General features: G+C 35.6%; 1 protein-coding gene across 2 annotated transcripts in view; it reads right to left on the reverse strand.

The window, feature by feature from the left end:
- CSMD3 (CUB and Sushi multiple domains 3) overlaps window positions 1–26,854 on the reverse strand; it is a 538,229-nt gene that overhangs the window by 325,440 nt on the left and 185,935 nt on the right. For both annotated transcript variants that reach the window (XM_085221591.1, XM_085221590.1), the window contains exons 6-7: window positions 26,292–26,404; window positions 532–828 (exon numbers count right to left, since the gene is read on the reverse strand). In XM_085221591.1, coding sequence (XP_085077717.1) covers window positions 532–828; window positions 26,292–26,404 — 410 coding nt within the window. The remainder of the gene's footprint in view (window positions 1–531; window positions 829–26,291; window positions 26,405–26,854) is intronic.

Raw genomic sequence — 26,854 nt, forward strand, 5'->3', positions numbered from 1 at the left:
CTGGTCATATCTATTTTGCTTCATTCATTGATTTTGTGTTTGATAGAATAAAAATGTATACAGATTTTTAAAAAACTAAGCCTCTGCTAAAGATTTATGCAGAAGGGAGATGGATACATCTGCATCACTGCTTATTCAGAGCAAAAGAGCTATTTGTAAAGCATATTTTTTGATGTTGTAATAGCTTATGTATAAACATATATGCAACACAGAATAATATTTTTAATCTCAACTTCTATCTCACACTAAGCTTGATAAAAACACATACTGATGTAAACTACAAAGTTAAAAAAAAAAATTGCTTGATCTTTCCCTTTTGTCTTTCTATCATTCAAATTAATTTTAATTACTATGACAATATTAGTTCATTTTCTTTCCATTTCTCTGTCCTCCTAAAACTCAGTTGAAAATTTAATTTCTTTCCCATTTGATTCAGTTATACCTCTAGAATGTATATCTGACTTTCATTTCTGATTTATAGAAAATATTTTTCAATAACTACATGGGCACAAGTAAAATAATATCCAATACCTCTATGAGTAACAACTGCAAGTTCTTTAGTTCTTTCTATTTGCTCAGCTTTTCTTGGTCGTCTTCTTGTGCTTTGTAAGTTTGCTTGATGAAGGGAGAGTGCTTCTTTGGAAGAGGCCGACTCCAGAACTGATTTTCTGACATTCATAGCTTGCACTTGTTGCTCTTCAGGAGGTTGTCTATGGATGGATACAGTAACATCTGCAGATGTGCTAGCAACAGTAATAGCACCAGGAGTGGCCGCAATAGGCTCTTCTAACTCACCAGTGGAGGCAGTTTTGATCAAAGTGGAAGAACCTGTGGGACACACAGTAGCACTGGATGCTAACTTTTTCTTTTGAATTGTGTTTTCTTGATCAACCTAAGAGATTAAATTTCCCTCTGTTTAACATAGTAAAGACAACTGACATGAAAAGAAGAAAGTGCAGATGCTTTATTTAAAAAATTGATGTAACCTGAACATTTCGTAACTACTGTGATATTACACATTTAGTTTCAAATGTCCTAAGAAAGCTGAGAGTACTAAAGTTTATACCATTTAGAATGACAACACATAATTCTCTCTCCTACAAATTCAGTCAAGAAAATACCATGGATGGAGCAAAATATAAAGATTTATCATTAAAGGAGACCCCATGAGTAGAAAAGTGCTAATTGCCCTATTGAGGAAAGTCACAGTAGCATTACACAGTAACCTAGGTTGTAGGTGAGACTTTGATACTCCAACTGCTAATAAGCCAGTCAGATACTCTCATACATCCAATTCATTTCATCCAATCTTGAAAAGGATCTGAAATCCCAAAACATTTGTAGCTGAAGTAAAGCCAAGAGTAGATGGAGAGTAAGAAGTAAATCTTTAAAAAATATATTAAAAAGAATCCATGATTCTAGAATTCTACAATTCTACAATCGTCTTGGTTGATATTGGGCAAAGGCTGTGTTTATAATTACCTATATTTTGCTCTTAAATTTCTATCAAAATAAATGATTATTTTATTCAAAATACCAAGAAAATTCTTGATTAGCAATTTTTTTTTTTTCTAGGCACTGCTTAGAAAGACATTTATTTAACACTTCTAACTTGTGTAGGAGCTAAAAAAAAAATAATAATAATCCTATATGTTTTATGTAAATATATTTTATTAACATTTTGATCCTTCCCCAGTTCCTAGATTTGGCTGCAGATCTTTGTAGGCCAACTCTCTCACATGTGAATATTTAGGACATCTAACACATTAGCATCTTCATCTTGACTGGAACAGATAAACAACTGGGCAATGCACAATAAAATAATTAAAATTTATCATTTAAAAAGTTGATATACATGACCTATACTATTTTCTGTTAGAATGTTTAAAATGTAATACTGGTTAAGTTGCTCTTCAAAACTCATTCAAGCAATGATGTTCTATGCTTCTATATTCATGCCCAAGCTTTCCTCTCAGAGGCTTTAAAACTTGTCCTTACAGTATAGTGAATGATAACAGGATTGAAACTAAACAGGTTTTGCACAAATTAGTAGAGGAATTGCTAGAAAATGGAAATAGGATTCTCAGTGAAACTGGGAAGCATTTAGCACCTTTTCTGCATGTGTTATATACCAAAGTCCTTAACAAAATAATGAAATATGACATACAAGCAAATTGAACTCATTATAAAATATATAATACAGATAAATATAACATAAATAAAATATAAAATGATAATAAATCTGAAGAGTTTGTGCTGCAAAAGTTTTAGGTGGAAAGTGTTTTATTTTTCTATACTATTAAAATACTAACAGAACAGACTTTTTTAAGCATTACACAGACAACAAACAGAACTTTTTTTACACATTAAATATATTATTTTTACAATCTTACATTTAATGTCTTAATATCTGTTCTGTGGTACAGAACTTCTAAATCATACAGTGGTAGTTTCCTGAAAAACTAAAACTTAAAAGCACCAGATAAGTCTCCAGGTTTATCTGTGGGAGATAGAACCATGAATCTTCTAATTGAGGGAAAATCAAACAAAACAAAACAAACACAACTCACTACTTACTGTCCCATGATGACAGCACTATAAGCAACTGAAATAGATCTAGACATGTTTTATTCTTCATTTGAGAATAAAAGAAGAAAAAAATCATAATAAAGAATAATATCTAAAGGCCAGACTAGATATGACTCAGGATACAGTGAATTTCTAGCAGACTGATATCAAGATTAAAACACAGAAAATACAAGCACATGACCAAGAATATTGAATAAGGATAATGTTGATTAAAACAAAGGGGGGGGGGAACAAAAAAACAGCATTACACATAACCTCTACTTATAATGTAAAATTTATGTGGATGCTCCAAATTACATAATTACATTCAGGATCTCAAACAAAATGGCAAGTTATACCCCTGTGCTTTAAAGATGCACAGCACTAAAGTGAAAAATGATAAAAGTTAAGATAAAGACAATCTAAAAATAAAGGAAAACAAGAAAAAATCTCCTTAAATAAAGCTTTAAAATGTGTGTATTAATAAGTACATCATTGCTACAGAGGTAACTATCAAACAGAAAACCTAATTTGTTAAGCTTACTAGAAAATAATGTGGAATTAAAAGGAGATTAAGCTGATGAAGCACAAAGCAACTTAGTTCAGAAAAGCAGCCGGAATGATCTGCTACTGAAAAGTGTTTCAACTGCTAAAACTTTGGATAACGGAAACATATGGAAGATCCATAAGCCTGTCTATTTATATAGGAGTGGAGGTTGCTCCTGATTCCAACATCATGTTTAGTAAAGAAAAAAGGCAATGGCCTTTGACATTTCCCTGAGACAATGCTCCATAAATAGATAATGAATGCTAAATGCACTCAATTTGTATATGCAATATGCTACAACTACACACAAGGTTGCTCTTGTAAACATATGATAGCAAAAGAAATTTACCCCAGATGCACTATCAGAGGAAATCCTCATTTAAATTAATCTCATGGACTAACTTTGTACATGCAATCACTGGTGGAATAAAATAATCTAGGGAGAACAGGAATATGTTTTCAACTCTGCAGAAGCATTCATCAGGAAAAAGAAAGAGAAAGAGAAAGAGAAAAAGAAAGAGAAAAAAGAAAAAACGAAACCAATATCTATTACAATTTTCCTTTGTAGAACACTGCAGCGTGGGAAAGTTCACTTTAAACTGGGAACACTAGAGATGTGTATCATCCCTCTTTAGTCAATATTGATATTTAAAATATTTTTATTTTAAGTTGTAATCTATGTGCTGAAATAGCTGAAATACTGAAATAGAATTTAACCACTTTTAGATACTGTAGGCCTGAAAATGAGTAGTCAACTTTATCATAGGAAAATTCATGTTTTGGAAAGCCAGATTAGACAAATGCAGTTCTTGATTTAGATCTTTATTTGAATTGATGTATACTTGAGAAACAAGTTATATTTCCTAAATAAAACCAATTAGAGAAGACCGCATGAGTTTTATGCTTATTTCAGAATTTTGAGCTCTGTGATATGTTAACATACTATGTTCAATCTCAGATTAAGCTGTAGATTTCAGCTGTAGCTGCTATCTCCTCTTAGCATGGAATTGTTTTACTTTTCCATTTGGGTTAACACAAGCAAAAATACCAGGGATCAGTAATTAGCACATGACTTAATACTTAATTTTTCATAAAATTAATATAATTAACTGCCAATATGCAATTATCATTATTTCTTAAAAGATAATTTGAAATAGTGTTTTAATAGGAATTAGGATTTTAAGGAAAATGAATTATTCTGCAGCATTTAATTGACAGTGTGAAATTGTTTTCTGATACTAATCATCAGCTGGACTTAAATAAACTGTTTCAATTGCAATGCCAGTTTAAAATAAAGCACTGACACAAATTACATTACAATAACTTCTGATTTTACAAGCCAACTCTTATAATTCAGTAGACTGCTAGTAAGATAACAACCAGAATGACTTGACTGACTTGAAAATCCACCACTAAACATTTTAAATGCAACTAAAATAGTATAATTCATCCAGAAGTATTCAGTAAATGTTTTAAAGAAATTTTAATTTTTCTCTTTCTTCAGAGACAACTGGTAAATGAACAAATGTTTTTCTTAATTATTTGCTCACTGGTTGGTAACACTATGCTGATTAGAAGACAAATGGATTTTTTTTTGAGGAACATTCTGTAAAGTGATTTTTGTTTGTATCACACTGGAATTAAAATTTGGTTGGTTGTTTTTTTGTTATTTTATTATTATTATTATTATTATTTATATTTTGTCCATAGGATCATAGAATAACTTAAGGCAAAATGAAGTTCAGGTGTCTCTTGTCCATGCTCTTGCATAGCCACGTCATTCAGGGCTTTATCCCCATCAGATCTTGAGAATACCTTTCAGAATAGAGACTGTAGAGTCTCTGAGTCAACTGGTTCAAATGCAAGAGTCATGGGAAAAAAAAAAAAAAAAAAATCTCTTGATATTTGATCTGAAGATCACTTCAAACTGTCAATTTTATCTCACTCTCAAAATATGTTCCACTGTTATAAGCTTGACTCCATCTGTCCAGTAACCCACTTGCAGGCACTTGGAAGCTGTTTTTCTATAGTTTTCCCCTTTTCTCAAAGATGAACAACTCCAGCTCAAGCAGCCACTTCTCAAGGGACAAATGTTCCATCCTCTAACCACTTCTGTGGCTTTCTCTAGCAAATAACACTTCGTTCCCATACTAGAGTCCAAACATGGATGTAGTATTCCAGACATGGTCACAGGAGTGTTGAATAAAGGACAATAAACCTTTCCTTTCATCTGCTGGCTACATTCTTGTTAATATAGTTCAGGATGCTGTTAGCCCTCTTTGCTGTGAGGATACACTGCTGGCTCAAATTGTTCTTGTTATCTGCCATGATCCACTCTTTTCAGCAGAGTTGCTTGCTCCTTGCCATTCCTATGCCAGGGTATCAGTCTTCTTGTGTGCAAGGCTTTAAACTTGTCTTCATTGAATTTCATAAAGATCCCATTGGCCTATTTCTCTACCCTGTCTACATCCTTCTGATGGCAATCCTTTCCACTACTGTATTGACTGTTGACAGACATTCAGGTGTCATTTCAAATCTGATGATATTCTAGATCATTAAGAAACATAATGAATAGAACTTGTACCAGGATAGACTCTTGCAGTAGTCCATTTGTTGCTGGATTCCAGGTAGAGTATGGCCCATTAAAAACTCCTCTCTACATTTTCAAATTATTACCTTCAACGGTGGAAGAACATATGAAAAATTGGGAGATTATTCATAAAGTGGTTCACAAAAGATTATAGTCTATGCTTGATAGGACCAAATAATGGCATCTAAGCATAATATTTAGCAGCTATTATAATTCATTACAATTAGTGAATATTTGTTTGATCTCAGATTCTAAACTCAATCTGATTCTTCGGAATTACTACCTTGTTCATTCAAGGCAAATTTAAGATGCAAGACTTTATTAGTCTTTGTGACACATATGATCGAAACAAAGATTTTCCAAACAAAGCTAAAGATCGTTAAACCATATTGTTCTAAATCGGACTCAGTATACTAAAGAGATAATAAGGTCAGACTGTGTTTCTTAATAACAAAAAGCTACTCATTCTTTTTACAGTGGATAATTGAGGTGGTGGCAGTCTTTAAAAATAAAACTGCATATTTTATTAAGGAAAATAAGAGGTAGCCAGAAATATATTTGGAATTTCAAAGAAGAGTAATCACTGCATTCCATCTTCATTCTTTTTTCAGATGTTCAAGCAGATTCAGTCAAGACCTATTAAATACCTTACTTAAAACCCTCACATATTTTATCTTTGTAGTGGCTAGTGCATCATGCTAAGAGGATTATTTTTGCTAGTAAAGTATCTTAATTAACAGTTCTCTTTGATGTTCTCTGTCATTATTTGCTGCAAGACTTTCAAATAAAGCTACAAACCTAATTAGATGAATGTACTCTCAATCTGTTAAAATAATTTTCAAGTTAGTGTAGATATAAATTCTTATTTCACTGTTTTAGCAGATTATTCTTAAATACAATTACGGCCTTATTATATCCATAAACCACTTCTTTTTAATTATTAATCAAAATCATTAAATTGTTAATTTAAATATGAATATAAACTTTTATCTGGTCCTTTTTTTGAACTGCAGTTTTGCTTCTGTTAATTTATATACCAGGAATAGAAAATAAAGGAATATGGAAATCAAATATGAATTTGAGAATATAAAGTCCATATTAATTGCTGATTCAAAACAGTCTTCTGACTAAATCAATTTTCGGTACCCAACCATCAAAGAAGAAAATAAAACAGTGTATTTCAAGAAATCCATGACTGAAAAAACATGGCTCAAAGTAACTCTCTGGACTTTACTTCAAAAGGGTAGTGATCACTGGATACATTCAAAGAGTAAAGACTGCAAAAGCTGTGTAAACAGAATTTTAGTATGTATACTCTTTGCCTCCTCTTGTTTTCGTGTTCTATACAATTTGCTTTAACTGATTCAGAATTTAATTTTTATTTACTTTTGCTACCAGAAGCCTCTTTGCATTTCTGCATTTTCTCATGATTTTTTTTTCCATTTTCTCTCTTCTTTCAACTCTTTAATTGTTACTTCTTTCTTCTCTCCACGTTTTTTAGTGGGTTTTAAATGTAAATCTACTGCTCCAATGAGAAATGCAGTATATATATGAAAGTAACAATTAAGCATTTATCAGAAAATTTCAGGAGGACAGGTGATACTATGTTTACTGTCTTTCAGAACATAAAGAGTATACATCCCCATGAGACTTTTCCTCAGTCAACTTAGTATCACCTGGTCATTTTTGTTTTAAACCAGATATTTAAAATAAAGTATAAGTTTCTATCCAGACAGAAACTAGCTTTCTAATTTTTGGTGCTACAGGAATATTTATTAATCATCATCATCTCCTTTTTACTGAACTCAGGTTACAGACAGAGCTACCACTTCTTTACATTTACATACGTCTATCCAAATAGATTTTATTCTATCAAGATTTGCTTACTGGAAAAATAGTGTTAAATTGAGTTAAATAGGTACGCATATGGATAATGTCCTTTCAATTGTTGTAACTTCAGTAAGAAAATAATTCATAAAAGGCCTATTAAAAAAATACAACATAAATGTATATTTGGAAATGTGAAAGTATTATAAAAAGTGAAATATTTTATAGAATAAATTTAATATGATCACTTGTTACATAGATTTCTCCACAACAGATGTGCACAAAATACAAATTACAGTCTGCAAGAGTACAGAGAGTGCTGGTCAGTGGCTCAATGTCTACATTGAGATCAGTGATGAGTGAAAACCCAGGGATCGGGGACCGCACTCTTTAATATCTTCATCAGTGACATTGACAGTGGGGTTGAGTGCACCCTCAGCATGTTTGCTGATGACACCAAGCTGTGAGGTAAAGTTGACACACCAGAGGAATGGGATGCCATCCAGAGAGACCCAGTTTCTGTATTTTTACCTATTTTAAGGTTTCAAATTTCTAAATCTGCTTTCGTGTATCAATTTCAACATGTCATTGTTTTGGGAAGATCTCATTTTTTACCAACAAAATAAACTTGCACTTTTCTTTTACTACCAAAGTGATATTAATATTATTTGCCTAATATCTGTTCAATGCTGTGAGTAAACTAACATGTTTAAATCAAATACATAGTTCTAGATAGAAGAAGATTCCTTAACTGGAAGTACGTATAAATACAACTTTGACACTCTCGATTTATGTTCAATTTAATTCTTCAATGAAGAAAAATAATGAATGATAAGAACAGTAATAATAATTTACACTTGCTCTTAATATTAAAAAAAAAAAAAAAAAATCTCTATCATTGCTCTTGAGCTTCTAGGTAAATAACTAAACTTTGCCCTAAGTAGTTTAAGTACCAAAATTCTCTTTTCAAAATCTAGCACTAGGATATACGGACCTGTGAGAGTTAAAACTTGTTTTTTTTTCCCTAGCCTCACAAACCAGCAAGGCTTGGGCAAACAGATAAGCAGATAGTGAGAGGCTCAAGTCTCACAAAAGATTAGGGAAATGGGTGAGGCAAACCCAATAAACAAGGGGTAACAAATTATGAGAGAGATTAAAGGTTGATGGGATTAAGATGCAGATACAGTAGTAAACCTCGAATAGATTGTGAAGCTGGAGGACTCAATTAATATGTAAACAGGAGAAATCTTGGCATCGTGGATAGGGGATATATCAAGCTGTTTTTGGTTGTGTGCTTCTGCTTGCACTCGCCATTGGAATCACGAATTAAAACATTTTTACAAGATAACTAGTCTCCAAAAAATCATTTGAATTATTTCTCACAGACCTATGACATACAAGCTTATTAATAAAGATCTCTAACTTAGTTTAAGATTCTAAAAGTGTAGCCAATGTACTAATCTTCATAACAGAGAAAAAGTTAATTATTTTTTAAAAATACAGTACTTAGAAATTAGAATTCAGATCTTACAAAGCTTGTTCATCTACGAGGCAAATGGAAATATAAGCCTGCAGAAAACAGATGTTGTCAGTTTGCATTAGTGACAGTCTAAATATATTTATTTATTTAGAGTCACAATAATTTTTTAACGCCATATAAATTTTGCTCTGTTTGGCCATAACAATATTCTGTGAGTAATATTACACTAGATAAGTGTGTAACAATCGAAATAACTTTACTTCTTAAGTTTTGCTTATCATTACTTCTCTATTTATCTTATACAACCGAAGTATAACATTCAGTGATTGTCAGGACTCTAAGGGCCCCAGTGGGCATAAACAGCCCTGCCCAGATTTCCCTGAGTCTCCCCATAGCTCTGCCCTCAGCCCAAGATCTCATTTCAGCCCGAGGCCATCAGGCCCTGCTCCAGTGACACCACATCAAAGCCCACCTCCAGCTTCCCACAGCATTTCCCCGAGACGCCATAGGCCTCAGCCAGCCCCATCTGCAGGCTCACATCCCAGCTTCAGCCTTATCTCCAGGGCTGGGACTGCCTCCAGTGCACCAGCTGCCCGGCTCTTGTCTGTGGTGATGGTATGAGCCTTGCCCTGCAGTTCATATGCAAATCCCCCGTAGTATCCAGCCCTCGGGGAGTCAAAAGTTGCACCTCGGCAGTAAGCATCTCTTAATCACCGTGAAAAATCCATACAGTGATTAACAATGCTTAAGTACAGAGAAAAGCATTACATTTAGCATTAGGTAAATAGTTCGCTCTGTTGACTTGAAAAAAGAGAAAAACTTGGTTACGAAGTATGACAAAGATTAACTACTTACAAACAAAACTATACCATCTTTTTTTGTCTCAAGAAAGAAGGTTCCTTCAGTAAAGAAATTGATCCAAAACCCACTTAAACTTTACATAGAGAAAGCTATTCCTGCAGAACATTACATGCTGTCAGCATCATGTGGGCAATAAGAGAACTTCTGAACAATGAAATAGGCATCCTGCACAAAACATGAGTTTTGCCTCAGTGAAAGCTTCACAGTGAGATAACCTCAAAGATCCACTAGTCTACAATTCAATGATATCAAACTAAATGCTTACATTTTAAAAATACTTTCAGATGTGTGCTTCCACTGTAGAGTGGTCTGTTAAAAATACAGTAATTTAAATTTCTGAAAATGAACATGCTAGAGAAGTGACTAAGATAAAACAGGATTACCTTAACATTTTTCAGCTTTCTGAGAAGTGTGAATATTATCCAGTTTTCAGCTGCCCTGGACAATGGTTCAAAAGACCTAAATGCTCTACTCTGCTAATTTTCTGGACTCGGTTCATTGTGTGTGCCAAACACAACGACTGTTCTGCCAGACACAATAACTATTTCCACGGTAAAAGTTAAGAATACATACAGAAAATATCACATAAAAATCAGCTATGAGGGCTCTCCTCTTCTATAGGGTACATACGAAAAATCAGTACTGTTTTAAATTAATATAATTCAATTTCAAATAAAGTACACAATTAATAGATCTTTAATTCTATTCTTATCATAATAGACTTCTCTCCACTGTTTCCTTTTTTCTCCATTTTGACTACTTTATGGCTTATTTATATTTCAGTTATAATCCTATTATTAAAAAGACAATATGAAGAACAGTTTACTGCATAAATTATCTGATAAACCCGGTGTCTAAGACTAAAGAACTGGACTGCATTGAAGACAACTACCTTTAAAAGTTGAATATGGTTTTTAGTTTGCTTTTTTATTCAGGATGCAAAAAGCACAGTTTTAAGTTTCTTTCATTTTGAAGAAATCAGGTTACATATTTCTGAAGTTATCAGAAAAGTACACATCTCTTTTTTATTTCCCCAAAGCCATTCCACTAGTTGTTGAGAAGTTAAACATTCTCTGGATAAAACAAAGTCAAAAAAACTACTTATTTATCCTAATTCTATAATCAAGTGGTTAAAACATAAAGGGTATACAGCTTCCACTTGTAATTTACTGTAAGAAAGCTAAGGAAGCTTTCATTTTGTGATTGAAAATATCCTATCTCAAAGCTCGATCAAAAATGTATATCCAAGAAAAATATAGAAACAAAGTATGCACATAAATACCTTGACTTCAACAAGTATTGCTCAACACGTGTGCAACAATCCTCAGTGAATTTCTCTACCATGAAGAAGAGAAATCCGTCTGCGGAGACCAGCTTCAAAGCAGGCAAAATTGCACTGGGGAAGGGATCCAAGGCAAAAAAGGCCAACGAAAAGCTCTTTTAGGGGCTTGTTGCAGTCAGCAAAAGTGCTTTGCCCGCGCGGAGGAGCGAGTAGCTTGTGGGAGGACTTCCGAGCTAACGTGGGTGGAGCTGGCACTGCCCACCCTCGACCAGACTACCAGGCCTTATTTAGCCCCAGGGAGGGCAGTAGCGGAGTGAGTAACTGGTACTTACCTGTGCGGCATTGCTGGCTACGACTTGTACGGCAGGGCGTTGAGTCTCTGCTAGTGCACAAGGTGAGTTTGATCGCTCTAAGTGGTTAAAGTTGAAGGATGCTCATGCGAACTGACCCTACCTGACCCTCGAGTTGCAAGGGTCAGTTGCTTGTAGAGATCTAGCCATGGTTGCAACCCAGATGAAGGCTGTTATAAAAACTGTGGGTACCCAGACAGAGACTCCACACAAACACGTGGGTGTCCAGGCAGCAGGCTGCTGTGTGCCAGAGCCTGGCACTTGCAACGGAGGTGAATGGAGACAACACCTCTTTCAGATGTGAAAAGATGAATGATTTAAAGGATAAAGTTGAGAGATTGAGAAGTTGAGAGACTGACTGGTGGACTCACTTCATGAAAGAGATTAAACAAATTGAGACCCCAGGTAAATTAGAGGATCCCCTCCCCTTTTGTCACCAGGCAGGAGAAGGGGACCTCAGAGACTGGGGAGAATGGAGACAGGTCCCTTCTGAAGGATGCAGGTGAATCTGCTCCCGACCTCCCCCACCTCTCCATTTACCCTTGCAGAACAGGTATGGGACTTGCAGAACAGGTATGGGACCTGCAGAAGGAAATGTCCATCAAAGAGGAGAAGAGGCAACCTGCTCCAGAAGTCCTACCTCCAGCAATATGAAAACCTTTTCCATGAGTAGTTGTTGGTGACTCACTTCTGAAGGGAACAGAAGGACCAGTGTGCAGAGTTAACCTTCATCATTGGGAAGTCTGCAGTCTACCTGGAGCCCAGATTAGGGAAATCACTGGGACACTTCCCTCCCTGGCATACCCAACAGACTACTACCCACTACTGATCTTCCAGACAGGTGGGGAGGAAGCTGCATCCTGAGGGGAATGAAGAAAGACTCAAGGCCTTGAAATGGTTGGTGAAAGAGTCTAGGGCACTAGTTATTTTTTCTTCCCTCCCTCCATTTTTGGGTGATAACGTGAGATGAAATAGAAGGATCCAGTCCATAAATGCCTGGCTATGAGACTGGTACTGCAGGCAGGGCTTTGGGTTCCTTGATAATGTCTGGTTTTGTAAGACACCAGACCTGGCAATAATACTGGGAAAGGTTTATCTCGCAGTGGCAAAGGAGTTCTGGGATAGGAGTTAGCAGGGCTCATTCAGAGAGCTTTAAACTAGATTTGAAGGGGGATGGGGTTATGGATGGACTCACAATGATGGGGCAGTGCTATAGTATTGATGAAGACCAGGAGGCCTCCCACTCCCCTAGGGTGAAATTGGTATGCTCATCTTGCTCCCTGAAATGCCTGTACACCTATGCACACAGCATGGGGAATAAGTAGCAGGATTTACAAATCCATGTTTGGGCAGGAGATTATGATCTGGTGGCAATTACAGAGACATGGTGGAAAAGATCGTGTGACTGGAACGTGGTCATGGATGGCTACGTCCTTCTCAGGAAAGACAGGTCATCAAGGCAAGGTAGTGGAGTTGCTCTTTATGTGAGAGAGCAAGTAGAATTCATTGAGTACTGTCCAGGGGTGGATGAGGAGTGAGCTGAAAGTTTTTGGATGAGAATTAAGAGGCAGGCTGGCATGGATGATACTGTTGTGGGTGTATATTACATGCTGCCAGATCAGGATGAGGGAACTGGTGAGGCCTCCTACAGGTAGCTGATAGCAATTACAGGCCCTGTTTATCACAGGTTATTTTAACTACCCTGCTATTTGCTGGAAGGTCTATTCAGCCAGCCAGCCACAGTTTAGGATGTTCCTCCAGTGCACTGATGATAACTTCCTGAAGCAAATGTTGAATGAGCCAACTAGGAGAAGAGTGCTGCTGTATCTCACTCTCACTATCAAGGATGGTCTGGTTGAAGTGGTAAAGGTTGAAGAGAGTCTTGATGGCACCGACCTTGAGATGGCGGAGTTCAGGATCTCACGTGGCAGGAAGAAGATACTAAGCAGAATCACAACCCTGGACTTCAGTAGGGCCAACTCAGGCTTTTCAAGCAATTGCTAGGGGAAATCCCATGGGATAGGGTACTTGAAGGTAAAGGAACCCAAGATAGTTGGTTAGCATTCAAGGACCGCTTCTTCCAAGCTCTAGATCAGAGCCAACAGGTAGAAAGTCAAGAAAGAGAGCCAGGAGACCTGCATGGTTAAACAGGGAACTTCTGGGCAAACTCAAGTGGAAAAGGAGACTCTACAGATCATGGAAGGAGAGATTGGCCACTTGGGAGAAATACAAGACTGTTGCAAAGGATGTAGGGGACTAACTAGGAAATCTAAGGCTTCCTTAGAGTTAAACCTTGCAAGAGAGGTCAAGGATAACAGAAAGGGCTTCTTCAAATACATTGTGGATAACACTACCACTAGAGGCAATGTAGCCCCGCAGATGAATGAGGTGGGTGCTCTGTTTAGGCAGTGTTACTAAATTCCTTTGCCTCTGTCTATACTGCTGGAGGCTGTCCTTAGAAGCCCTATACCCCTGAGGCCCCAGAGGAAATCAGAATCAAGGAGTGCCTCAGTTGATGAGGTCTGGGTTAGGAATCAATTAAGCAATACAGACATCCATAAATCCATGAGTCCTGATGGGATGCACCTGGGGTGCTGAGGGAGCTGGTAAAAGTCATTGCTAGATCACTCTCCATTATCTTTAGTAAGTTGTGGGGAACAAGAGAGGTCCCTAAGGACTGGAGGAAAGCAAATGTCACTCTAGTCTTCAAAAAAAGGGCAAGAGGGAGGATGCAGGTAACTACAGACCAATCAGCCTCACCTCCATCCCTGGAAAGGTGATGTTTAGAAAGATGAATTTATCCTCAGCTCTGTCTCTAGGTGTATGAAGGATAACAGGGTCATTAGAGGCAGTCAACATGGCTTCACCAATGGGAAGTCATGCTTGATCAACAAGATAGCCTTTTATGAAGACATAACCAGGTGGATAGGTGATGGTAAAACAGTGGATGTGGTCTATCTTGATTTTAGTAAAACATTTGACACCATCTTCCACAGCATCCTCACAGCTAAACTGAAGAAATGTGGTCTGGACGATTGGATAGTGAGGTGGGCTGTGAACTGGCTGAATGAAAGAAGCCAGAGTGTTGTGGTCAACAGGGCAGTGTCTAGTTGGAGGCCTGTATCTAGTGGAGTCCTCAAGGGTCAGGGCTGGGACCAGTACTATTCAATATATTCATCATCAACTTCAGTGAGGGAATAGAGCGCACTGTCAGTAAGTTTGCTTTTGACACAAAACTGGGAGGAGTAGCTGATACACCAGAAGGCTGTGCTGCCACCCAGTGAGACCTAGACAGACTGGAGAGTTGGGTGGGGAAAAATTCAATGAAATATAACAAGGGCAAGTGTAGAGTCTTGCTTCTGGGCACAAAAAACTCTGGGTACCAGTATTGTTTGGGAACTGACCTGTTGGAGAGCAGCATGGGAGAAAGGGACCTGGGGGTCCTTGTGGACAGCAGGATGACCATGAGCCTGCACTGTGCCTTTATGGCCAAGAAGACCAACGGCATCCTGGGGTGTATTAGAAGAGTTGTGGTTAGTAGATTGAGAGAGGTTCTCTTCCTCCTGTACTCTGTCCTGGTGAGACCGCATCTGAAATATTGTGTCCAGTTCTAGGCCCCTCAGTTCAAGGAGAGAGAATTGCTTGAGAGAGTTCAGTGCAGAGCCACAAAGATGATAAAGGGAGCGGAGCATCTCCCTTACGAGGAAAGGCTGAGGGAGCAGGTTCTCTTTAGGTTGGAGAAAAGGAGACTGAGGAGTGACCTCATTAATGTTAATAAATATGTAAAGAGTCAGTTCAGGAGAGTGAAGCCAGGATCTTTTCTAATCTAATCTAATGATAGGACAAGGAGCAATGAGTGCAATCTGGAACATTAGGGGTTCCACGTAAACATGAAAAAAAAAATCACAGTACGGGTAACAGAACACTGGAACAGGCTGCCCAGAGAGGTTTTGGGGACTTCTTTTCTGGAGATACTCAAAACCCACCTGAACACATTCCTATGTCACCTAATCTAAGTGTTCCTGCTCCAGCAGGGGGATTGGACTAGGTGATCTTTCAAGGTCCCTTCCAATCCCTGCTATTCTGTGATTCTTTGAGCTTGTCTAACTTTCCTTTAAATATCTGTTAAATTTTAGAATCTGTGTCATTCAGTTCAAAGGAGTTTTAACTGTCTTATTTTGATTGTTTTAATAGTCTCTATTACTAATTTCAATTGATACCACATAGTTCTTACAGGAGAAAATACAGGAGCTAACATTATCCTTATAATTCATCACTTTCTAATCTGCCTATCTCCCATTTTCCCATAGCTGTGTTTCTTTTCCATGCTGTAGGGTCCACAGTAGTCAGTCACTTTTCAATCAAAAACAAATCCATGTGGTAGATGATCTTGGTGGAAGTGGTAGATATAAAAAGGGAAATAATGAGTCACATTTAAGAGAGGTAGCAATGCAAAAGAATACACAGCATTTACAGAAATATGAGACTTCATAAGTGATAAAATGAAGAAGGGACACCTGTCTTATGTACGCTTTCTTTAATAGAATGTTTGCTTAATTAATTTCCAGATTCCTGCTTTCTGGTAATGCTGCAAATAAAATAAATTGTCCATACTTTGGTATATAAAAAGAGTCAATGACTGGAACCAAGGTGAAAGAAGCACAGCTGGAAAGTGAAAAGGTAGTTTAAAAAAATTCTTACATATCTTATTTGGAGTAGAAGTTCTATTTTTCATTGACTAGGTTTGAGGAAGTGAAGGCTTATTTACTAAGGAGTTTGGAAGATAAATCTTTACAAGTGATGTTTTTACCTCTGAAATTAGATAAAGACTATAAAGACTATAAAGTCTATAGCCAAATATCATCACTGTTATCTATAGTGGGGATAACTGAAAACTGTATTATTTTAATTAACAATAAGAAGTAACTTCTGACACACCACACTGCATGGGTGACTTCAATTTTTATATTGCAGAATGTATTTTGCATCTATTTTTTTCCCTTGGGAAAAAACAAAGCTTTCTCATCTTTAGCCAGAAGGATATTTGGGAGATTACTCAGTCTTTATGCAGATTATGAATGTAGAGTCTTCAGGAATATAAAAGCAGAATAGTTCAAAAGAGCAAAGCAAATTATATTTCACATACTTTGTGCCTCAACATTATTCTATTATGTTCATAAAATTAATTCTAAAACTAAAAAACTATTGTGTTGCTATCTTAGTGGATATGACCTCTATCAAAAGTACAAGTACTCTCAAGCAACTGACTAACTAGAGAACAACTCTGCCTTCAGTCTAAAGAAAAGAAATAGAGGCTAAGGGTACTTCTTTGTAATTGGGCATGCAGTTAGAAAGTACATGTGAAACTGAAGTATGAGGAAAGATGCCAAAAAATCCCAGATTCATTTACTTAATTACATAATTATCTCTATCTGGCTATTCTTTTCTTATCAAAAACATGAAGGATGCTCTGAAAGTAACATCTCCTAACAATAGAGCAATAGAAGTTGAACCTTCCTGACAATATTGTTTCATTTTGTTGCTGTGTGATAGATAGCAGCAGGGGGGCAGACTGACAAAATGGCATCTGACATGGAAGTATGCATGAAGCAAAGATGTGGAATTGAAATGTGGAAAAAAATTCATCCGTTAACATTTATTGACAGTTGGTATTTATAGATACCAAACAGTGGATGTGAGCACAGTGAGACAATGGATGATGCTTTTCAGCAGTGGCAGCAGCAATGCAAAAGACAAACCATGTTCTGGATGTCCATGCACAACTGTGACATCATGAAGAGCATCTTGATCAGTTCATTTGTGCAAATTGGTAAGTTGCAACCAGGGAACTGTATATGGTGCTCAGTATGAGCTTCAATGTATTGGAAACTATGGTGGCAATTTTTGAATATCACAGTTTGTGGCAGGTAGGTCCCATGAATGCTCACTCAGAAACAGAAAGAATATCATATACAACTTTGTCTGGATCTACTAAAGAAATACAAGGATGAACGTGGCTATTTCCTGGATCACATAATTACCAACGACAGATGTTATGCCACCACTATAAATTGGATTAAAAATGGCAGTGCATGGAGTGGCAACATGTGAATTGCCCATCAAAGAAAAGCTCAAGACACAGTTCTCAGAGGGTAAAGTGATGTGCACTGTCCTTTGGAATAGGAAAGAAGTGCTTCTTCTGTATATTCAGAAACACAGACAAACTGTCATCTCTGACAACTATATTATGACACAGACTAAGCTAAAGGTTTGAACTTCCATAGTCAGGCCAGTGAAGAAGGCAACTTTCCTCTTGCAACATGATAATGCCAGGACCCATACCAGTCTGACAACAATGAAACACACTGCCAATCTTGGCTGGACTGTCCCACCACAACCACCAGAGTTGGTGCGTTCTGTTTTCTATCTGCTAAGGTGAAAGATGGTGGGCAACATTTCCCTGTCAATGATGATGCCATAGTAGCTGTGAAACAGTGGCTCACCTCTGCTGGTGAGGTAGCTGAGAATTTTCCCTATCAAATAGAGTTATCATGCTCTTTGTATCTATTGTGTTTTCCATGGAAATAAATAGGAGGCATTACATCCAGAGTGACCTACATATCTCATGCTGTGGTTGGGTACACCTAACAGTACAAAATGACAGTTCTCCAAAATTAAAATTGATTTCATAGAATTTTTTTTTTAAAAGACAGAAAATAAGAAAGAAAATGAAAAAATGGAAGTGACTGTAAATCATCCAGTAGAAGCACTTCTATCTATCATATCTACATATGATGCTACTGACATAACTCATCAATTCATTTAAACATTTAAAATGTTTTTCAAAGTTAGCATCAGATTTATTTCTTTTTGTGCCCATTGAACTACACAATGGTGAAAACTATTCAAAAACTGATTGAAGTGGCTTATCGCTTTTGATTATATTGAAAAAAAAATGTTGAAGAAAAGTAAGCCACTTAATGAGGAAGCTTGAGTATATTGTGAAAAACTTTGAGTCAACATTTTCAAAGGGGAAGACATTCTGATTGATATTCCAGTAAATAAATAAAGTACTACACTAGTACTTTTTTTTTCAGAATTTTCCCCCAGTTGTTTTATCTTGACATGAACAGATCATTAGTGCAGTGTGTTATGCTGGTTGGTGGTCCTGAAGCAAACAGATGCACATGTTAATGTATTAATATTTTGGCCTTATAAAAATGGTGCATTTTAGCCAATTGAAATTGCAAATAATTCAGTACAATTTTTTTCTTCTTCTACAGAGGAGTTGAAATTACTTATAGTCAGTAACACATAAAAAATTTGTCAGTTTCCCTTTCACAAACAGTGGGCATGTCCGTAGAGTATTAAACAGAAGCATATTAAAAGGTTTCAGTGCAACTACGACATTCATGGGTATTTTTCTTTTTAGAATAATTGAAATTAAGAAGAAACACTCATTAAACCACAAAAACAAACAAACAAATAAATAAATATCCTGCCTGGAAATGACTCTTTACAACACTTCAACTTCTATTCCAGAAGGAAACTGTGATCCATTAATTTAAACATTAGCAGTATCAATGCTTTCAATTTTAATCTTAGTTCTGTGGACTTATTTTAAAGAATGTTGTTCTTATTTGAAGGAGAAAAACAAATGAATTGAAATTTTAGAAATAATACTTCTGGTTTTGTTAAAAGAAACAGAACTAACTTAGTTAACCTTCAACATAGGTGTTATTAAGGCCTATGAGTAGGGGAATTCTAAAAATATGTATTTTAAAATGGGAGGACAATGAAATGGAGCAATTTGTCTTCTCTGTCTTGTCTAGAGAAAAACCAATGTCATTCTACACACTGCCACTGTGTGGGTGTTTAGCTGCAAATAAAAGGCAAATAAAGGAGTGGAAAGGTGAAAAATAATCTGTTCAGAAAGTATAGCTCAGTATGAGATGATGCATAGCTAACAGACACCTAAAAACCGTTTTCTTTTATAAACACATATATGATTTATGTTTTTGTTAACCCTGGAGATTAATAAAAATTCTAATGACAAGGTCTTGTAATTTTCTTTCATTATGAAAGCGTTTCTTTTTCCTTCATTCACTGCTAAATCAGGTAGTTGTCTGGGCTGTATTTTGACAATAGGACTTTAGAGTTTACAATATAAGAACTAAGTATTTGTCATTAAAAAAAAAAAAGTAAAAGAAATACACACACACACACAAAACAATAATAGAACTGTCATCTGCCAAATAAATTGCTAAGGCAGCCAGCAAATTCTTTACACCACCCTAAGCATAAGCAGGCTAAGTGGTTAAAGTAGTAGGCTTCTATAACTCTGACACAAGTGATGCAGCACTTTAATTTCACTCAGGGAATCTCAGAATCTCATGAGTGCACTAGTACTGAAAAGCCATTCCAGTGAGTAACTCTCAGTGACTACACACTTCATATGAGATTAGATCTAAGAATCTCAGATTCTCAGGCACCTATATTTGCTCGTTTATAGTTGCCCTTGGTATATAAACTCCTATTGTAACTAGTGGTAATCTAATAAGTGTAGTCAGAAGAATAGTGTTTTAATCCATCTTAAAGTATACCTCCTGAACAGAAGACAACTGCTGCCTAAATGCTGTCAGATGCCATTTTATGTGTTCTTTTCTCTCTTTATTATTCTGTGGAAGTGCACTGCCTCCTGTAAATTCTCTCTAATTTGCTAGCACAATACAATTACTCCATAGCACTAGTATCCAACCTTTTGGCTTGCCTGGGCTACATTGAGTGGATAGTGTCTTGGGCAGCATATAAAATATACAATATACTCAATGTATATGAGTAAGAAATCTTATGCTTTATTAAAATAGACAACAAAAACAAAAAACTAGTGGGATATTTCATCTTGTTTTTGTTAAACAAATGCTTCAGTCTGGTTTAATCAGAATGCTTACAATTCTTAGTGAGTTCCCAAGGTGCTTGTAAGAGATTTTTGATCTAATTTTATTCTTCTTCTTTATTCATCTTTGAAAGTAATTTTTCACAAATGTACATACTGCCAAAAAGCGATAACAGAACAAGACATAATGGTGAAGTAAGGCCTATTTTTCTCTGGTAAGATAAGGCATATAAAAGTCCAGTAAAGAGATATGATCAAATTTTTGAGTTGACTATCTGATTGCAACTCTATTCTACCTGAAAATTCATGGGTAATGTATTTATGTTAACTGAAAATATGGTCACAAATATAACAAAAAAATCAATGATTTTTTCATCAATTTTGAAACTCATTCTCAAATTCCTTTATTAAAATGGAAAGCAAGGCTGTCACTATTTTTCACTATTGTTCACAGCAATGCATTAAAAAGTATAAAATTATTCGCCATATCTTGATTTAGCAATTCTTTGTACTCTCCTTTGTCCTGGTTTCAACTGAGTCAGTGTTAACAGCACAGCAATGGTTTGGTTGAGCAATCTATGCATGCCTGGGGCCAGACCAGGCTGCTTGGAGGTGATACATGATGGTGGTGGCAAGGGTCCAGCTGCAGTACAGAATGCACCAGGGCTGTGGTGTTGCTCATAGGTCAGACATGACTGCTTTAGATCATCTCTACCCAGCCTCTCCAGTATGGTCTTCTGAATCACTCTGTGAACTGTACTGGCAATGTCATCTTGGTGTGGAGAAGATTCAGATATCCATACACAATTTGGATATTTCATAACACACTGCTTTGTAACCTCCTATTTTGTTTCCAACTGCCAGAAGAGCCTGCACAGTTCTGTCAGTATCCTAAGAATACCTTGGATAACCTACATCATCCTGTATGTCAGCGCATATATATTTGTGAAAAGCTCAACTGTGCTCCATAGCTGCCAAAATTTAATGGACATGAGACACCTAGCAAACCTCACTTAAACTTTCATCATGACTGCTGTGTCCTCCAGCAGAAGCACTACAAACTGTTAGTTGCAACAGATACTGAGAGGAGTGACTAATGAGAAGTTGCATTTAAATTGTTGGATGTTCTGAAAAAAGTAATAAAGATGTTTTTCCTGTCTGGCAACTCTAGCCACAATGTTCTGAGGCAATTTAGTACTACTTACTTTGCAGTAAGAAATTCTTTACCTGACTGTCAGTTGCTTCAAATTGTCCCTCAAAGCAAAACAAATGAAATGTCTATCTCCATAAATCATTTTTGGAATGGAGATAGATTTCTATTAGTATATTAAAAAAAAAAAAACAAACCCACACACACAAAGAAAAAAAAACAGTCAGTTTACTTGGTATCACACTACAAGTACTGGCATTCATCTCACTTCAACTCCACATTTCCAGTTGTCTGGTATTAGGCAGTAAAACCATTAGGATGCTTTTCACAAGTAGACTGAGATTTAATTTTATCCTGTTCTGCGAAGGAATTTGTTTCATCCCTTCATCTGTGTTTTCTTATAAGTAAAGATTCTCAATGGAATGCAGACCTGATTGTAAACTCAGTCACACTCAACTATTTGATAGTTTTTTCTTCATTTAAGTGTTATTTGGTATGTGCCCTAAACAGAACAGCTGATTTACTACATAGAGTACAGAAGAAAGAAATAAGGAAGGAAATTAATTTCTCCAGTTAGATGAACATTAAGTACAAGTCCACACTGAAACCTTTGACAGTTTTAGTGGTGGAGAAAGAATGAAGGAATGCCAGATCTCAAGAGATAGTGAAGCTACAGAGTCTTAATCTTTATCAGAAAATGGAAGCTTCTTTTCCAGAAGCACTTTCAGAGTCAAGGAATGCTTGACGTAAATAACTGAAGCTTGTGTACACTCATCTATAAGACTTGAAGCTGTGAAGCTAACTCAATCCCTTCTGTCAACTTAGATAATATTATGCATTCATACATAAGTAATGGGGTGCAAAGAGTAGCCAACAGAAAGTAGCAAACACAAGGAAATTTCAAGGGAATAGTAAATAGATGGAGGAAAAATGACAACTAATTTTAAAAATAGAAGATTACCAGTGCTGCAGCAGCAGCTTCAGGCCTATCCAAAAAAAGCTTTGGTTGAACTTCACTAAACAACTTCAAAATCAAAAGGAGTTTTAACAAAGCAACAAAGAAGACACCAAGACCAAAGCCCTTCAATGAATGTACAGAAATACTAAAACACAGGCGATTATCAAGCATTAAGTGTACCTTGGCTGTGTCACTAGTACTGCGAAGTGTGAAGGAAGGGGATACATTCTGAATTTCTTCTAATTAACATACATACATTACTATGATCATTATTTACTAGTGTCCTTTAGAAACTGCTAAATAAATATATTTCATGAATGAAAAAACCTTTTTAAAGGAATCAGCACATAACCTGCATGACAGTGGACTTACATGAAGCTGACAGTTTCCCTTATGCTTATGGACCTCAGTAAATTTCACTTGTTCTGGATAAACTAATTCAAACATTTTCACAGGTGTTTGCAAGGGTGAAGCCTTATACAGAAAATTATGTAAAATGTGATAATTAATGAAATTAACAGGTTGCTTATGACTTTTTTTTTCTTCCACATGCACCTTGATTTGAAGCCATGTATGGGATCATTTTTATTCTTTTGGAATGGCTAGGCCATAGTAACTTCATATATTATACTGAAGCTATGACGTGCGAGGCTGTCTTGTGAAAAATAAACTTAAAAAACAATTCTCATACATCTAAGAGAACAGAATGAAAAAAAACTTTGGGGTATTTCATATCCTGCTTAACAGTGGATATAGAACCTAAGAAAAGGCAGTGAACAAAATAGAAAGGAACAAGAGCGAAAACAGAGGAAGTACCTTACAGTAGAGTTGCTAACAAACCCAAAAGAAAAATTACTTTGTGGGTAACCTATGCCGGAGCATGGATTTTCCTAAAAAGACTGCAGTTATATCTTAATATAGAGGAATTGAGTAACAAGGAATGAGTACCAGAAGAGAATGAGAATTGAGGAGTAGTAGGAATAAACTACTGCAACCTGACTCAAAATTCCCGTAGTATCTTCTCATTATGGAAAACACTAGGTGTATGTAATGTGTGGCAATGTAGACACGGGAAGTGGGAGGCATCAGAAAGCAAAGTTAAGCCTGCAAAAACTGATAGATTTTTCCTTTATCTCTTTAAATATCTATGTGTTTTTTTTCTAGCACCCAAATCAATAACTAAAAGTCTTAAGGTACATTTCTTAAGTCTGTTATATTTGTGACAGTAGTTGAGTGATCATCCCTGTTTGTATTTCAACCTACAAGTTTTCTGTCTTTTATCTTCTTCCCTGTTCTAAACAGAGTGAGTGTGGGTGATTTGCTATTTGTTAAGGTAAACCCACCACACAAATGCATTAGCATAAAATATGTAGTTCTGCAAAGAAACAGTAAACCATGGAAGTAATTAGGTGAAAGCAGTACTGAAGTGCCAAGCATTAATGAAATAATAAAATTATGCAGTGTTTTGTACTCTAGTATTTGGAATGTTTTTCTGTAGAGATGTAATAGCATTGGAAAATAAAAAAAAAGATAATGTAGTTGGTTCAGAAGGTTAACAGAATTCTTCTTGAAAATGATGTAGAAGTAAATTCCTGAGAAGAAAAACTATCTCATCTCTCTTTATTGCACTGTTATTTGGAATAATTACTTTATTTTTATTATTCATCTTCTTTGATAACTCATGTGAATTTGATAATTGGCTTCAGAAAAAGACTTGAAATAGTCTCTAACTAAAAAATGAAGGGTTTGCATTTTTAAAGTGAAATATTATATATATATTCCATTTCTAATGTATATATATATATACATTATTTTCTAAAGTTATGAAAGGTTTTGTATGTTTATTTCCTTTCCTCACATTTTCTTCTTTAGTCTGCTGTAAATTCTGAAACCACTATCCTTATTACCTCACATTGCATTCTCTCATCTTCTACAATCAGGTTTAATTTGTAATGATTATATCTGCTTGCAGTATGAACATCTAATGCTTTTACATGCTGAATTAACTGCCTGTGTATCTTTTCTTCTATACAGCAGTAAAATATATTTTCTTCACTTTTTCCTTCATAATACAGCCTTTCACAGCTAAGCATAGAGCACATGTTAATATACATTCTTCAATATAAAGTCAAAAATTAAATGACAGCACAAAATAATACAAAATCAGTAATGTAATCACCACCAACTTAGGTGTATTATTTAGGTGATGATGAGAAACCACAGCTGCTTGTTAATGCCTTTTATGTGACTTGCAGAAAACATTCTAAACTAAAAAGAAGTTCTGTTTCTGTTTCTACCTAACACCTCACAGTTCCATCAGGAATGCAAGTATGATACAAGATATGTGTCATGTGAAATGTAATTTATTCTCAGTAGTTAAAAAATGAACATCCGATCAATGTGAATTGCTTTATGTAAACTTCCAAAATAGTTATCAGACTGTTTATCAGTTGTTAGATAGGATCAAACACAAAGTTTCTATTTTACATCTTTTTACAATCCAATGAGCTAGGAAATTTGGATTGTGGTTTATCATATGAGGTATTAAGAATGCCATTAAAAAAAAAAAAAAGTGCCTTTTTATGAAAGCTGTGGAAGACGTGGAACTACAAGTTATCTAAGGAAGCTAAGAAAGATTCTTTCACCTGAATTCACTACAGTACACATTTCAAGACATCTAGAATCTCAGAAACTCTAAGTATATGTATATATATATATGTGTATAGATATATACATACACTAAAATAATAACTATAATAATTGCTAAAATAATCAAATTATTCTCTGTGCATATTTAGAATACATTATCTGAGGCAATCATATAGATCAATTATATTAAAAAAAATAGTCCTAATCTAGCAATTTTTATCGTGTTTGTTGATGAATTTTACCAGATTCTGCAAACATTTATGTAGCCAATGTCTTCGCATGAAGAATTTCTTACAGAGAAATGTAAAAGAAATTCCTGAACTAAATCTCATTAGGAATGTTATGATGATGATTATTTTTTTTCCACATTAAAAAAAAATAAAAATAAAAAAATAAAAAGGAAAAGCTAAAGAGCACATAAAGAGCTACTGTTCCCTGAAGATCCATTGATGCACTGCAGATATTGGAAAATACTGTTTACAGTAATGTTACTGAAAAAGCACACTGTATTACCATATACTAATGGAGCTCAGTTTTTATCAGAGCTTCATCATTATTATGATCTTCCTCCAAACTGTGATATTCCCTAGTTAGCGCTTCAGATGCTTTCACTCTTATTCAAAGTAATGGTTGTTCGTAAAAACAGTGGATAACAATCTTACAGGTTAATAAAATCTTTAATAGCACATTGTATTCAGAAATCTGTAGCAAGAGATAATAATGATGAAATGCCACATTAATAAACAGAAACTTACTTACTGTTTTACAAACATGGCTAACAAAACCAAAGAGGTAAACATGTATTTTAAAGACAAAAACATTATTTCTGTGTCTGTTTTGCAATCTCATTAGGAAGCAAGGATCATTTTAAATACTACGTACTACACATGGGAGAAGGAAGTAAACACCTGTTGTAACTCATATGTATACTATGTATTACACTAGCCATACTCTAATAGATTGTAATTTGATATAATGTCATACAACTGACTTTATCATTTATTGTATCTATGCAAATACAAAATATATAGGGAATTTTTTCAGTGTAAAATAGACTTTTCATTTACACAACAACTTCAATTTTTTTTTTAACAAAAAAACAACAACAACAAAATATATTTTTATAGATGTACCTTGATAATGAGCACTAAATCCACGGTATCGATGATTGCTGTCAGTTACAAAACGCAGTCTAAGCCAATTTTTGTTGCTGATAACTGGAGGAGGTATATTCATTCCAGAGAGCCTGAATTAAAACAGACAAAAAATATTATTAAAAGATAAAAAGTGATCAGGGTTGAAGATCAGTAGATTTTTATGAAGTTCTGATAGTGTGGATCATCAGGAGAATGGGGGAAGGCGGTAGAATCAAGTCATATAAATCACTCACAACATCCAACAAGCAACACCAGCCAGCACCCAAAGCTCAGTTTTTATTGATGACTACAGTGTTGTATGTATGTATTGTGATCACTCTGGGCTCTCTCTTCAGGATTTCTCCCCTCCCAGCACACTGCCCCTGTCACAACCTACTCACTCTGGGGGCTGAGAGAGAAAAAGAGAAAGCCTTCACAACGTCCAGGCATTATTGACAGCCAGAACTTTAGACTGTCAGCAACACTGCTTTAGTCCCAAATCCAAGCTGCATGAGCTTCTATGAAGAAAATTTACTCAAACCCAGCTAAACTATGTTATT

This window comes from Meleagris gallopavo, chromosome 3, assembly GCF_905368555.1.
Source record: "Meleagris gallopavo chromosome 3, MGAL_WU_HG_1.1, whole genome shotgun sequence".
NCBI classification, from domain to species: domain Eukaryota; kingdom Metazoa; phylum Chordata; class Aves; order Galliformes; family Phasianidae; genus Meleagris; species Meleagris gallopavo.